Below are 15,374 nucleotides of genomic sequence, written 5' to 3' on the forward strand. Positions count from 1 at the left end.
GAAACATTAGTTTTAAAAGATTCTTGTTAGATCGTAAAAGTACGCATGTCTCATCTATAATGTTTTGACTGTTTAAAAAATTTTCTCTGCGTACACAACCTTACGCCAAAATTCGTATTTTGAATTTTAGCGATTAATTAAGAGTTTAATACAATTTAATCCAAATTTAATAAATTTAAATTAATGAACTTTTAAAACTTTTACGCTGTAATGCCTAATTATAGTTTCAAAGTAGGAAATTCTATTAGTTACAGACATTCAAATGAAGATACAAAATATTTGATTTTACTCAATGATATTTTATAAATAGTAAAAATCTTATTAATATTAGTAATCACTAAACATTTAAATGAATGTCCATACTATTTAAATACGTACATTTGGTATATTTCACAAACAATATTTAAGACTAATAGCTCATATCATAATCATCATCAGATGACAGATCAAAATAAGTTATTTCTTCAACGTCTTCTTCAACTTTAGTAGTACTGCTGCTATTGGTGTTTTCTTTTTCGGCAGAAGAACTCAGTTCGACTATGTTAACACTTTTAGAAATATTCTCAGGACTTGTTTTTACTTCTGTAATAGGATGCAATTGCCTACTTTTTTCAGATGTTGAAGGCTGTACGTTTTCATCGTCATTTCCTGGTTCAGCTCCATCTTCATCAGAATCATTATCAGAAGAAACGTTCATTTCATCTAATTTCATAGTACCATCATGTAGAGATCCATTACTATGCTGTGAACCAAATGCAAGGGATTCTTGATTGGTTCCATTATCAAATTCAAGATTTACAACAGAATCGTCTTTTCTTTGTTTATGCTCGCTAAGGGAGCTGCTACCAGATGCTTCAAGATTTTCTTTATCAGCGTTCCAAATACTGGAATTATTATCAAGAAATCTCTTGGTATATTCTTCAAGAGGATCAGTAAGACCGTCTATTTTAAAATCACTTGGTAAGATTATCACATCTTGAGAATTTTCATTGTTTTTATTGTTTATGTTAGATATTTCATCCGAATCAGAACTGGAATCAGAATCATGTGTACTTGAGGAGCTTACTTTCATCATTTCAGTATCACTTCCAACAGTTTCATGATCGTTTTTACCAGAATAGGTAGAAACCGTTGCATCAATGATTGAAATCGCTTCTGTTATATTGGCAAATTCCTTTGTAGATGTCATGTTAACAATATCATTACTTTGTTGAGTAACACTAACATTACACGTAGAATCTCTTTTCATTAAAAATGGTCCAATACTGTTTAGAATAAAAGTATTAATAACCATTAAAAAATAATCAAATTCTGCTTCTAATTTCTGTAAACGTAAACGATCATTTTCAAGATTTTGGTTAAGAACATCATTTTCTTCAATTATTTCTCGCAGGCAAATGCTCTTACAACTGTTGCTTAACTTGGTAAAATCACTACATACTGTTTTACGACGATATGAGCGTTTCGTTACTGGTGGCTTGTTGTCTAAACTTACCACCGGAGTTTCTTTTGATATTGACTCATTTATCTCAACCCTCTCTTTTTCCCACTCTAATAAAAATGGCACATTATAAATACTCTTAGGACCATCTCTTATCATTCGCCAAGCGGCTGTTCCCATTTTTGGCTCGAAATTGGCTATTTTTTCTTTATCAGATTGTGAAATGTTGGTATTAGTTTTAAATATTGCAGAATTCAGCTTATTAACATAATTCATAATTGTCTATACAAACAATAGAAAATTCAATTCTTTATAATATATGTGTACAAATATTTTTACCTCCTCTTCAGCGTATAAATTTTGTTCATCTAGATCCAAACAAATTGTTGCATGCAGTATGGGGTATAAGCTCCAATCAGTATTATCATCACTCTCAGCACGTTCCTTCTCTGCACTAGAATTTATATAGGATAAGGAAATTGGGGATAATATTAAAGACAACCGTTTAACTTACTAGAATTTATTTTTTAAGGCAAGTATTTTTCGGCGGCATTCCTGAGGAGTTATGTGTATTCCAGATTGTCGCATTAAGTCATTTATTTTCCTGAAAGCTGGTATTTGATGTTGAAAGGTGGTTATTTCTTTAGAAAAACGTCGCCAATATTCTATTAATTTCATTTCTTCAAAAGAATTCCAATAACGTTTACGCATATGTTTAGTAATAACATTATTGTTATTTTGTTTTGCACAAGGAATTCCGACTATACCGTTTTGATAATCTGTTTGCGAGAAGTATTTTGAAGTTGATCTACGTCTTTTTCTAGGCTCATTTTGCTTTTTTTTAATTGTCACCTCTTTTTCCTTATCTTTCTTTGATTCTCTGGATCTTTTAGCTTTAACAGTTACCGGCTCCTGTATACGTTTTTTATTTAAACTGGGTCGTCCACGAGGCCGCTTAACAGCTTCGCCACCCATAATTTCGGAATATTCTCCAAAATATATGAAGAAATAATGACTGGACGAAAGCCTCCTGGAATATTTGTATATACCAAACACCACTAAATCTGCGCATACTTCTACCATAGAAGTATTCTTTGCTTCTACTTTTTCCATTTATTAAAAATAAATTCACAATAGTGTTTTAATATAATGTGCAAAAAACAAAAATGGCAATTTCATTGTGAACTAATTTTTTTTTTTTTCGAACATCAATTTGCCGTGGAGCTCTTGAAGGTGTTATACTACGTTTGTATTGTCAAATTAAGCGAACGGGATTAAATTAATCTACATTTGTAACATACATCTTTTACATTACACATTAAGGCACATCCACATCCACATCAGAGTGAATATGAGTCCAAATTATTTTTGCTGTGCACGAGTAAAAAACTTTATACCAAACTAAGCGAACGACGATGAAGCAAATGCGAACAAGCTCATTTGTAGAGTTTATCATTAATAAATTAGTGTACTACACAACCTTAAACTATTCAATATTCATAATACTTTTATGTGTATATATTCAAAAGTTATAATGGAATGGAATGATGATCACGTTTTTAAATTAATGGGAATAATTACAGTATATTGTAATTATTTATTATTATATATTATGTATTACATATTATATATATTATATTATATATTGTCAATTACATAATGTAATCACAAGGAGCATACGCTTATGGCGTTTACTTTTAATCACGATTGCTGCACAAAAGAACAAATCAAATTAACGAACAAATGTATCATAAGACTGTGGGAATGTTCTATTGTGTTTAGTAGTCGTCCGGATCACCTAGCAAATGTAAGCGAACGAACGACCAAACTCTACATGAATTTCTTACCAAACGCAAATCCTGTCGAATGCTAACAGACACTACAAATCGATTTGTTCGCGTTTGCTTCGTGGTATACATTACCTGGAAATGTTCGTTCGTTCGCAAGCGTCCGCTTTGATGTGGATGCACCTTTAGGTGTGTTCTTTTGCTTCAATAGAACACATGTCGCTTAAAAATTAACATGAAAAGCAAAATACGCTGAAATAAGCGCACTTTTCTAAAAGTGTTTAATGAATAAGCCTCTCGCACTTCAATGACGCCAAATCTTTAAACTAATTTAGTGTAAATGACTTTTGAAAGAAAATGTAAAACTAAAGTCAACTGTTTATTATTTACAACTGTTACGAGTGTTAATGAGTAAATTTTAATGTTTAAAAAAAATTAATTTTTTAATAAAATTTGAGAAAATTACTGACGGGTTAGTTATTGTGAAGAAGTCATTCGTTAATTATTTATTAAGGAATTTTTAATTTCTCTGTTCTGTAATATATACATGTAATATATATTTAATAAATATTGTAATATATTTAAATCGACAGGATATAAATGTTACAGAATTTTGAGTAATATCTTAGCTCCCCAGCTGCTTATGATATTCTTTTAGCAAATATGCAGTATAGGATATTGTTTTCATCAGCAATTGTGCTGTACAGAACGGGAGGCTTAATTTAAAAGAAAACAAGTGTGTTCATTAAATCTAGAGATGATAGTCTGATTTATTGAATAAAATACTTTGGTAATTATACCGTTTATAATTTATGTGCTAACATTGTTTCATATTTTTTATATACTAGAAGTAACCAATCAATACATGAGTTTTTCCCTCAACATTAATATTTTCAAATATAAAATAATTCTTTACTTTTCTAATATATTCATAATAAACATATTCATCATAAATATAGAATATTTAATAATTAGGTTTCATATTAAAAATACTTCTATTATTTGCATAACTCTTCCCTAAAGAATTTGTGACATGTTAGTGCAACGAACACATATACTTTGTTATTTGGCTTGCGCATTATGTTACAAATTCTAATTTGCAACTGCATGAGTCCAGTGCATTTAAAATGTAACATGATCAAAGTCAAAGCGACAGATAAACAAAAGTGCATTCAATAAATTATGTCACATTTGTTTTGTCAACAATGACTTGTCATTTTAAGCATTGACATAGGTCATGGGCACAACAGTTCATTAAGAAATGAAAACAAAATGTGACTCACACCGGTCTGCCGAATATTTTTGAAACGAAAATATAAAATGCATTTTTCATGTAAGGTAGTTGTTTTTGTAATTTCATACAAAATCTATAGTTTTTTATTTTTTTGTACACAAAACAACGCAAAAACCGAAAGTAACTCTTTCTACTGAAGAAATTGAGGTGATGATATACGCTACATGTTATTTATTTTATGCAGAGTTCGTATTTGCCTACCCACAAGTGGCTCTTTTCTGTTCAGAGCTCCTGAGCAGGCAACAAACTCTTTTCATACGATTCTTCACGCGCATGAGTGAGCCCAATTACAGAAGCTTACGCTTACACTTGTAGTATCGTCTATATCAGGGCTGTGGAAAGCACGGCTCGTTGGCCACATGTGACCCACGATTAATATTTGTGTGACCCGTGAAATCTTTTACAATTATGCAAATTTTCTTTTGGTGTATTGGTAAAACTACATTATTTTATTTTTTATGGTATATCAAATAAATGATTTTATTAATTATACAGTCATCCCGAATCTATACTGTGATTTGTGTTGACCCGCGATCGCATCCGGTTTGGACAGCCCTGGTCAATATCATGCTTAAGAAAGAGTGTATTTTTGTTTCTCTGTTTTGATTTTCTGAGAGATATATAAATAAAATAAAAATAATTTTCAATTTTAAAATGAGAAAATATTGCATTAAGGGATAAAAAAACTTAAAAGTTTTTTTTCTAAAATTCCGTACAACATTGAGGAAATAAGGTCAATTTTGCATATAAGTTCTATGTACATTTATATCTTACATAAATGTTTTGCAAAAGTGTTTAACCGTTTGTGTTAAAATATTAGTAAGATGTTATTTTACATTGATATAGAGATTATAATAAAATTTAAAAAATCAATTTATTGTTTTATTTATTTATTGTTATTGTTTGCGTATAATATTGCGTATTCGTTAAGCAGTTTCAGAAAAGTGGGTTTATTTTTGCGAATTCGAATTTTATTCTTGCTTTGCATATTAATTTTTAAGCATTCATATCGAAAGAGTACACTGAAAGCAACAACAATTATCGTGACGTGACGTGACGTGACTGCCGCTATTAAGCGAATATCCCTTCAAATGACAAAAATTGCTCGTAAGCAAAAATTCAAACAAATTTAAAAAGTTACACATATTTGAAAATTGAGATGCGAATACGTCAGAGATACACTTTAGCAAGATAATTAATATTTTTTGATGCACTTCGCAACGTCCGAATGCGCCTTCTCTTACAAATAATGAACTTTTTTTAAATAAATCGTCGAAGCGCAATTCTCCAAAGTATGTTGTATTAAAGCAAGTTATTGAATTCATAATAATTGGTATATTGTACTTATCACTCTTAATAATATATATATATACATATTAATAGAACATCAAACCAAAGATTATTTTTGTTTGTTTTGATGAGTTCTTTGCATAAGGTTAAACTATTGTGAATTTTCCACATGCAATATTAAAATGATTTTAAAGTACAATATGTTGATATTAAAATGATTAAAAAATTTTAGATGAAATAAAGAATTCATGTGAAATTATTATAATTTAGTGAAAACAAAACTTTTATTGGTATATTACATATAATATTCACAGTTCATAAATGACAAGAGCGCCATCTTCAAAAAAGGTAAGCGGAAGAATGGAAAAATTATGCATTCACTTGAACTGGATATGTCAATGACAGCGAAAAATAAAATGTCACAAATGGCGGGCCTTGTCTCTGAAAGTTATGTTTAAGTTAATTGTGAAAATTTTTACTTTTTTGCAATAAATAAGTGAATTAAATAGAAGTGTTACTGAATTTATTGAAAATTTGGCTTCACTAATATAAAAATATATATTTAGCAAAATGAATATTGACGGTGTTGAAATGATTAAGGAGGAATCACAAGAAACATACAACTTGTGTCCACCGCTGGAAAATACACAAACACAAAGTCGAAATGTTGGCTCATTAGTGCATCTTACACAAAAATTTGTGGAATTGATGAAACGCAATGGAGGAGTTATTGATTTAAAGATGGTAAGTTTTATTTTTTTTGTTAAGGAGTTCTGCGGTACGTAGTACACACAAGTGCGTAGTTCAGCGCGAAAATAGTTTTCAAATTAAAAATTTGCTTCGCGCTAAAAATGTGTTGCGTTATCATTTTAGATTTTATTTAAAATATACATTTATACAAAAATTTAACTTATGATCTTATAAATTGGCAGGCAACAGATATTTTAGATGTTCAGAAGAGGAGAATTTATGATATAACAAATGTACTCGAAGGCGTTGGTCTCATTGAAAAGACTCGTCATAGCAGCATGGTGCGCTGGAGGTAATTGCATTCTGTTTTTTTATATTTTTAGTTCATGGAAATCGTTATACAATATATAATGATAACACATTTTATATCTGTGCATAAATTGTCAATGCACAAATGCTGGATTTCTTTATTTTATTTATTTATATATTTATTATCATCTTACTATTGTTTACACAGTGTATATTGCAAGCATGTAGACATAAACATATTATCACTTAAATTCCTCGAAAAGCTGTAAACATTTGTTTTAATATGAAATCTAACAAAACAATCTACGTATCATGTTCAATATATTTTATAAATACATTCAGACACACATTTTTAATGTGTGTACTTCTATTGATTTAATGTAATAATACTTTATATTTAATGTTTGACATTGATCATTGATAAATCATAGTGTCCATTATGTATGTATCTGTTAAATAACATAATCGCTTTAATTTATGAAAAGTATTTATAAGAAGAAACATTTAAAATATTTATACAAAAATTACTCTGCTTCTTTTATAAAATATCTCTAAAAATTTATATTGTTTAAACAATTATTGTATTACATTATTTTAAATATTAATTATTTATTTGTTTTTCAACAGAGGCGGTATAAATGAGGCTAAAAATTATGAGAAACTTAAAACAGCAATGACGCGTACAAATAAACTCAAGACTATAGAAGACGATTTGGATTTGCAGTTAAAATACGCAAAGCGTAATTTGAAATACATAAAAGAGGATGCTACAAATAAGTCTTACTCTTATGTGACACGAGATGATTTGCTACAAATATTTGGCGAGGATGCTGTCTTCACTGTACCCAAGCAGGACAATGAAGTTAAATTTAAAAAGATGGGGGTATTCAAAATATCTATTTTCTGTTAAATATAAACTTTAATTCAAATTTGTTGTATATATATGTATAGAATACTTTACATGTTTCTCTGGATAATGGAAACACAATAGATGTACGCTTGGTAACACAACAAGGTACATGTACCTCAAAGCAAAACATTGCAAAACTGCCAAATAACACACCGAAAGTAAGTAATCCTCTACGCACGACAGCGAAAGTTGACGCTAAGTCACACCTAGTCACTAATGAACATACATATTTCTGTAACCGTGAAATGAAAGAGGAAATGCAGGAAATTGATAATCAAGTAACGGCAAGAATTCTTTTCCGTAAGTGTACGACGGGTCATTCTTTACGCCGCTTTTTTCCGGATAATCCTGATTTAGGTAACTATAGTCAATGATATATATGTATATGAGACTTTTGCAAATCATGTTCAGAGTAGGACATTAAGTACATATTACAAAAATACGCAATAACAAAAGATCAGGTTTCTTAAAAATGTTGTAAAATTGATTTTCTAATTATAAATCATTCGTATCTAGCTCTAATATACAGAACTTGTTTGAGTGGCTAAAGATATTGGATTTTTTTAAATTTCAATCGTTTCAATGTTGTTCAATCGTTTACATTAATATGTTATAGAGTATATTGAATATCTGTATAAGTATCAACAAACACTGTCTCAAAACACTTTATTTAACAAATTTAAACTTCGTATTTATTGCTTACTAATGTTGCTTATAAACATTATTGAGTCCACTAGTGTACTATAGCATATATTACTTATAAAGTAAATGAAAAATGTTACACATTTTTTCTTAAAAACAAATCAAATGATTTCTAATGGATATAAATCTACTTATTAGTATTTAAGATATTGGCGTATAACTCATCATATTTCACTTTTGGTCATGAGGACATGTTAGTTTTGGAATTTTTGGAGGTCAATTTTTTCTGAGTCAATTCTAAAGTTATATACATCAAAAGAAAAGAAAATTAAAAAAGTAACATGTGTACTATACATATCATTTAATTAGAGTCAACCGAAATAAATGTCTTAATATGACAAACAGTCAGTGTTGTCATATTAAGCGAGACTTAAATCAACAAAGGCTATATAGATGATTCTATATATGATTTTATATATATTTATATATATATATATATATATATATATATATGATTCTATATATATGATTCCAGTTGCTTTTAATCTTCTTAAGACTTTTGATATATCGAATAAAATAATTATACTTTATGGTATAAAATGCTCAACCTGAACACAAGATAAAAATAATTTATCGGTAGTTGTTTTTTATGTTAATTTTTCTTAGACTCTTTCAAAAGAGGTATTCCTGCCAATGCCAATATATAATTGATTCTAAAGTCAATTACTTAACTATTTGTGTAATAATAAATAAATAAATTATAATTGTGATTATTATTGTTATCACAATCTTAGTCAGCTGTAAAACCGTTGTTACATACATAAGTTAATAAAGCACAGAAAGAATGAAACACAAAATAAGGACTTCTTATCATACTTATTATTTTTAAAGTTTTCATAACTTTATTTCCTATCCTGTTCGGTTGCTTTTAAGTCAATATAGCGAAAATCAAACCAATCTAGTCTCTTTCCGCAACACTAATATCATCCGGTCCTAATTTAAGTATATTGATATGAAAATTCTTGAAAATACTTGAGCTTTGTTATTTTATAAATTGTATTGTATACTTAGTTTGAAAGTTTTAAACATGATTTGCATTATATTATTTACGCTCTTATATAATTTCCGTGTATTTGAAATTTTGCTTGCAGATAATCCCCCATTGTTGCAATTAAATCCACCACAAAATGACTATACTTTTACGTTGGCTCAAGATGAAGGTATTTGTGAGTTATTTGACATACCTTGCACTTAATATTTCCAAGGATTTTCCTTCTTTCACCGAAGATGAAAACTTGGATATTCCCAAACAATGTTGCTTCGTCTGCAGCACAAATCATATGATCTAACATCGCTTAAGTTTAGTGAATATATGAAAATTAGTTAATTTGATAAAAAAACGACTTTGAAAAATAAATATTTTTTAACAACTGTAGTAAATCTAATATCCCAACAACGTCCCTTATATAAATTAATTTAATTTTATATATAAGGTGCCTTCCAAAATACACAGGACTTTTTATTTATATGTATTTGTAATCAGGTTATCTGTATTGCATGTGTCGAAAAGGTAGGTCCTTTGCTAGTACTTTGGAAAAATGTGACAATGTATGTGTTATCAAATGCACTTTGATAATATATTAGTAAATGATCTACCAGAATAGTCACTTGCAATTGCGAATAGATGGTCTGTCCGTCTCACTTCAAATGCGTATTTTTAAAAAGTCCGGTTGGCTTTGGAGTACACCTTGTATGTTGTGTTCGTTATAATTTCGTAAATTATTACCAATTAGTTCAATTTTTACTAATATTATTTAACATATTTATTAAATGACTTAAATTTGAAAAACAAAAGACTTTCTGATTAAATTAAAAAATTTCGGTTAAATCAATATTTAAAACAAATAATTGTAAATTACTATTTTGGTTTATTTTTTTTCAATTTTCCAAATGGAAATCATTTTATTATATAAATTTATTTAATTTTATGTACATATTTGTACCATACATGACCAATTAAATATAAAACTATTTAATAAAATAAAATCAAACTTTAACTTTTATTATAAGAATAGTAATAATAAATAATTGTTATTCACATGAACAACAATGATTGGATTTTTGACTGATTATTTGCATTTCATGTATGTCATCTTTGCTAAGCATTTTATTATTACTATAAAAATTAATTTAGGAAGGAAATTTTTTTTTTGTAACAATGTTAGAGTTGAGAGTAAAGTTGATGATGCTATATTGGTCGAAACTAGAATATAATTCTTGTATCGTGATCAGTATGCTATATATATTAATAACCTGTTAACCCGACAACGCCCGATCAATTTTAAAATATATTCTGGTCAAATATTTAAACAAATGTTGTGTTGGTCTGTACTGAAAACACAGATCTGAATTTTTCTATGCTTTGACTCCTCCTCTAATGAAGTGTTTTCTACACTTTTACAAGAAAAAATGTAATGGTATACCTTAAATACTATTAGTGACGAAAATATAATATGTAGTCTTATATTACTGATAATCAGGTATCTGACACCAAAAAATGTGAGGATATTATGGACGAACAGAAAGGATTACTACAACAACCAAATGTCTTTAAACATGAGCTATACTCAAGACTGTCAAAAGATATAATCTCGACTCTTTCTTGGTATAAAAATTTGACTTGAACATGTTTTAATAATTATCAATAGATATTTATTAAGTCAGACTTAAAGGTTATGTATTAAAAAAGCAAATCAATAAACCACGAGTATATGAAAATTTTTGAAATGCCAGAACCTGTTTTATCGGTTTAAATTTTGTAAGAGCATCCTTTACAGAGCACAATTCTCAACAAAAACTATAATACGTGACACGTGAATAGTATTAAGAGGTATAATGAAATACTGCATCGTATGAGAGTGATCGGTGTACAGACTCTGGAGTCATTCAATAAATTCAACGATCTCTTACACAAAAATTAATGCTTAAACCAAAATAATTATGTTTTGGTTATAGTTTAATGGTACTGAGCACTGAAGTACCGATTTGGTCAATTATCTTTTGATATAATACTTAATTGCTTCTTAATGTAAAGTAGATGCGGATGAAATCACATGCGGAGTTCACTTTTAAATAAATTATAACGAAATTATTAAATAAAAATCAAATTATTAATACATAAACTTACGTAGAAATTTTTATTAAAATAATTTATAAACAATAACCTATCATATTTATTAATAGTTGTTATTTCTTCTTTGCTCTTTTCCAATTTTTGTTATTACCGCCCGAAGCGAATTTTGATTTCATACGTTTCCGCGCACCGCTAAAATTTTCTGTATCATCATAGTCATCGTCGCCATCTTTTTTAGATCTACCTTTTGTCCTTTTGTTGTCTTCTATGTTCTTTAATTCCAACTTTGCAGTACGTTGAGCTTCTGTTACTCGTTCCTGCAGTGCCATAACTTCATCTTCTTCGGTAGAATACAGAGGTAATTGCATACCAAGTAAGTGTTCAATACGTTGATATAGTTCAACATCGTATTGTGTAACGAAAGTAATTGCTTTGCCTGAACGTCCAGCACGTGCAGTTCGACCCACACGATGTATATAATCTTTACTATGTGTTGGTATGTCGAAGTTTAATACAATATCTACATGTGGTATGTCCAGACCACGTGATGCTACATCTGTTGATATCAATATAGAACGATTTTTTGCTTTGAATTTGTTGAGCGCAGCTAACCGTTTATTTTGTGACATTTGACCATGCAATGGTATTGCAGCCAAGCCAAGTGCGCGAAGCATCAATGCTGTTCGAACTGTATTGTTACAAGTGCTACAGAATATCATGAAACTGTTACCCGACAATTCATTTAGTATATGCACCAAATATACATCCTTAAACTTTATTGGTATAAAGATATAATATTGTTGCAGTTGCTCTACGGTTTGGAATTTATTCGATACTTCTACTTTAACTGGATCCTTTAGAGAGGCACGTTGCAATTTCTTAACTTTTTTCGTCATAGTAGCACTAAATAGAAATGTGCGACGTTCACGTGGTAACACCTTTAAAATTTTATCTAATTCAACCTCAAAGTCCATATTGAGGATTCTATCAGCTTCATCCATGACCAAATATTTGATAGCTTTAAGATTAAAACCTTTCATGTTTTCAAGATGATCAAGTAAACGCCCAGGTGTGGCGATAATTATATGTGGTTTCTTAGCTAATTGTAACGCCTGAGAAACCATATCCATACCACCTACAACAACACAGCATTTTACACCAATGGAACTACCTGTAAATAAAAGAGCAAATAAACAATAAAATAAATGTCATATTCAAGTGAAAAATTTTTAAATGTCTAACTCATCTAACTCAGAGGTAGTGACGAATGTTTGCAATTTCATTTTTTTATCAAACAATTTTAACACATCATAGTTAACCTTTTTTATTATAAAAAATATTAATAAACAATGTTTTACCTAAAGCTTCAAATTGTTCAGATATCTGAAAAGCCAATTCACGCGTTGGTGTAAGAATAAGTGCAAAATAACGTTGTGGATGGTCGAGTAGAGCCTGTAGAATAGGTAAAGCAAAAGCACCAGTTTTGCCAGACCCAGTTTCAGCCAATCCAATAACATCTTTACCCAGTAATGCGACTGGTATTGCTTCTTTTTGAATTTTGGATGGTGCTTTCCATTTTAGTTCTTCACATGCCTTGCACAAAGTTTCATTCAATCCCTTCAAAATGTAAAACACTATAATTTAGTTTAAGTTTTTTATTAGATCTAGCACTTAAATGACTATATAAAAAATTTACTTACCAAATCTTCCCAACTAACTTTCTTTTCATCGCTTTGCACCTTTTCAGCATTAATGTCTTCATCATCGCTATATGCTTCATTTTGAGACACTTCACTTTGCTGTTGTTCATCACCAAATTCATTCTCATCTTCCGATGATGAATCTGACATTGTAGTTTATAATTTAATATTTATTATTAACGACTAAACTTACACCAAAATCTAAGCGCTTGAATACTAGAGAGACAATTTATAAATGGTCGACACACGTGCTAAAGGCATGCACAAGCGCCGACAGATTAGGGTATTGCCATATCAAAGTTTTCATGCCTAATTTAAGAGTTACGGCGCTAATTGATTCTATAACAAATTGCGTAAATGTGTTAAAAGACTTACATATGTACATTATATGTTTATATAATGCAAAATATACATCAAATAATATAAACCATCATATCACTTACATAAATGAAATGCTTTTAACTCTTTCAATTTAAATATAATTTTTTAGTTAAATTTGGATTTTAGTTATGTTCGTGTCTGTCCGTCCGGTTCACTCAATCTAAGTATTATATATTAATATATATAGATAATGATTAAGTTTGAATAAATATATTATTTAAAATCAATTCTAAGCTCTGTATAATTTCTATCGGACTAAATAAATCAAATGTTTATGGCTCGGGACACACTGGATAAATTTTGAAGAATTTAATTTTGCGTGGGGTATATCCGTGGTTGAAAATTAGAAAATGTGAACTGTGCTTAAGAATTAATTTTTACTGGCATTGGATTTATTACTTCTTTAACTACCTTGTCAGCGGTTGAACATTTCAATCCAAAGAATAGATAAACTGTGCGAAAAATGTTAAAAGACGTCTTTCAATTTGCGGAAATATTCTTGTATGTTCAGGCACATTTTTATTATTAAAAAATTTAATCCTGACATAAATACATGAATTAAAAAACTTCAATTTAGAGAATATACATATATTTTACATAGAGAGATTTTTTGCACATTCAATTAATAAAGGTATTAAATTTTGCTATAACTGTTTAATCCAAGTTAATGATTTGCAAGTATAACATATTGTAATGAATGAATTAAATGTAAGGTGCAATTAATTTGTTTTTGTACTTTGAGTTAAATAGAATTAAGAACAATTAATAATTTATACTACACTAGCTGACCCGGCGAACGTTGTTTCCCTTTGCAATTAATTTTCCTGGCGTTCGTTGCGGTGCTCTTGACTTTCATTAGCACGTGTGATTGTATCCTGGTTTCTTACAACTTCATTGTTTTCTGCCGATCTATTTAACCGACGGTTCTGGAGTAATTGTGAATTCCGAGTCCGTCGACCAATATTTCCTCCTCGTCCACGAAGACGTGGCATTGTTTTTTGTACGTTATTTATATCTTTATATATATAATTCTTCTTTTTTGTGTGTTGAATTTTTGAATTCGCTGGATTTACCAGGAATACCACCACATAACTTAAGATTAAAAATTGGCTCACCTATAATTATGCTGCGGAATTTAAATGCACTTAAGCTATGCAACGTCAGTTTTACAATTCATTTTAGAGATTTTAAAGTTTTTAAACAAATCAAAGTAAGCATGAATAAATTTTAAATTTTTATATAAATGTATATGGATACCAAAAATAAAAAATTGATTAAAAAGACATTATCCAGTGGGCCAAATTGTGAATCTAAACCTTCCTTGAATCCACTTGAACACACACAAAAAATTTCATCAAAATCGGTTCAGCCGTTTAGGAGGAGTTCACTGTCAACACACGTACAGAAGAATTATATATATAAGATGATATGTTTGGAATATGTGTATTTGAACGAAGGATATATGTTGGTGTGTACACCACTTTACATTATCGTATTTAATTTATTTATGAGTTTATCTTGAAAAGCTTGTAAACGTGAATTTAGCAAAGCATTTTACTTTAATGTTTTGCTTTAAAACATTTAAGTGTTGACAATTATAGGAACAAGTTTTAATAGAAATTATGAGATAATAAAGACATGCCTTAAACAAAAAAAGAAATTGTTAACATAACAGCAGTAAATAAATTCATAATTAATTAATAAAACTAATTTTATTGATTAAATTCAATACATATGTATGTATAACAAATTTAACTCTAAAAAACAGCAGTAATCAAAAAGGGATTGTTTTTCGTT

At 29.2% G+C, this 15,374-nt stretch overlaps 3 protein-coding genes across 5 annotated transcripts; 1 reads left to right on the forward strand and 2 right to left on the reverse strand.

Moving 5' to 3' along the window:
- Window positions 1-296: 296 nt before the first annotated feature.
- On the reverse strand, window positions 297-2,546 carry LOC119689490. The gene is made up of 3 exons (XM_038104324.1): window positions 1,956-2,546; window positions 1,781-1,895; window positions 297-1,723 (listed from the first exon to the last, which is right to left on the reverse strand). The coding sequence occupies exons 1-3, from the start codon at window positions 2,522-2,524 to the stop codon at window positions 410-412; spliced, it is 1,998 nt and encodes a 665-aa protein (XP_037960252.1). The 5' UTR covers window positions 2,525-2,546; the 3' UTR covers window positions 297-409.
- Window positions 2,547-5,650: 3,104 nt separating this feature from the next.
- Window positions 5,651-9,798, forward strand: LOC119690144 (transcription factor E2F2). 3 transcript variants are annotated; one of them, XM_038105133.1, is made up of 6 exons: window positions 5,651-5,814; window positions 6,379-6,556; window positions 6,745-6,854; window positions 7,439-7,694; window positions 7,763-8,078; window positions 9,515-9,798. In XM_038105133.1, exons 2-6 carry the CDS (start codon window positions 6,383-6,385, stop codon window positions 9,616-9,618), a joined length of 960 nt encoding a protein of 319 aa, XP_037961061.1. In that variant the 5' UTR covers window positions 5,651-5,814; window positions 6,379-6,382; the 3' UTR covers window positions 9,619-9,798. The 3 variants fall into 3 exon arrangements, with proteins under 3 accessions (XP_037961061.1, XP_037961060.1, XP_037961059.1); XM_038105132.1 differs by lacking the exon at window positions 5,651-5,814 and adding an exon at window positions 6,069-6,160; XM_038105131.1 differs by lacking the exon at window positions 5,651-5,814 and having other exon boundaries at window positions 6,208-6,556.
- A 1,795-nt stretch (window positions 9,799-11,593) lies between these two features.
- On the reverse strand, window positions 11,594-13,458 carry LOC119689726 (probable ATP-dependent RNA helicase DDX47). The gene is made up of 3 exons (XM_038104620.1): window positions 13,197-13,458; window positions 12,855-13,113; window positions 11,594-12,667 (listed from the first exon to the last, which is right to left on the reverse strand). The coding sequence occupies exons 1-3, from the start codon at window positions 13,344-13,346 to the stop codon at window positions 11,610-11,612; spliced, it is 1,467 nt and encodes a 488-aa protein (XP_037960548.1). The 5' UTR covers window positions 13,347-13,458; the 3' UTR covers window positions 11,594-11,609.
- Window positions 13,459-15,374: the final 1,916 nt, after the last annotated feature.

The sequence above is a fragment of the Teleopsis dalmanni genome, chromosome X, assembly GCF_002237135.1.
Source record: "Teleopsis dalmanni isolate 2A chromosome X, ASM223713v2, whole genome shotgun sequence".
Classification (NCBI taxonomy): Eukaryota; Metazoa; Arthropoda; class Insecta; order Diptera; family Diopsidae; genus Teleopsis; species Teleopsis dalmanni.

What these genes read in the sequence shown, in the direction of transcription:
- LOC119689490 (XM_038104324.1), bottom strand. Translation starts at nt 2,524, where the DNA reads ATGGTAGAAGTATGCGCAGATTTAGTGGTGTTTGGTATATACAAATAT. An exon ending in GCCTTAAAAAATAAATTCTA is followed by an intron (nt 1,896 to 1,955) that starts GTAAGTTAAACG and finishes TATAAATTCTAG; the next exon opens with TGCAGAGAAGGAACGTGCTG. An exon ending in ATTTATACGCTGAAGAGGAG is followed by an intron (nt 1,724 to 1,780) that starts GTAAAAATATTT and finishes TTGTTTGTATAG; the next exon opens with ACAATTATGAATTATGTTAA.
- LOC119690144 (XM_038105133.1), top strand. Translation starts at nt 6,383, where the DNA reads ATGAATATTGACGGTGTTGAAATGATTAAGGAGGAATCACAAGAAACA. An exon ending in GAGTTATTGATTTAAAGATG is followed by an intron (nt 6,557 to 6,744) that starts GTAAGTTTTATT and finishes ATAAATTGGCAG; the next exon opens with GCAACAGATATTTTAGATGT. An exon ending in AGCAGCATGGTGCGCTGGAG is followed by an intron (nt 6,855 to 7,438) that starts GTAATTGCATTC and finishes GTTTTTCAACAG; the next exon opens with AGGCGGTATAAATGAGGCTA.
- LOC119689726 (XM_038104620.1), bottom strand. Translation starts at nt 13,346, where the DNA reads ATGTCAGATTCATCATCGGAAGATGAGAATGAATTTGGTGATGAACAA. An exon ending in AAGTTAGTTGGGAAGATTTG is followed by an intron (nt 13,114 to 13,196) that starts GTAAGTAAATTT and finishes TACATTTTGAAG; the next exon opens with GGATTGAATGAAACTTTGTG. An exon ending in TGAACAATTTGAAGCTTTAG is followed by an intron (nt 12,668 to 12,854) that starts GTAAAACATTGT and finishes TTTTATTTACAG; the next exon opens with GTAGTTCCATTGGTGTAAAA.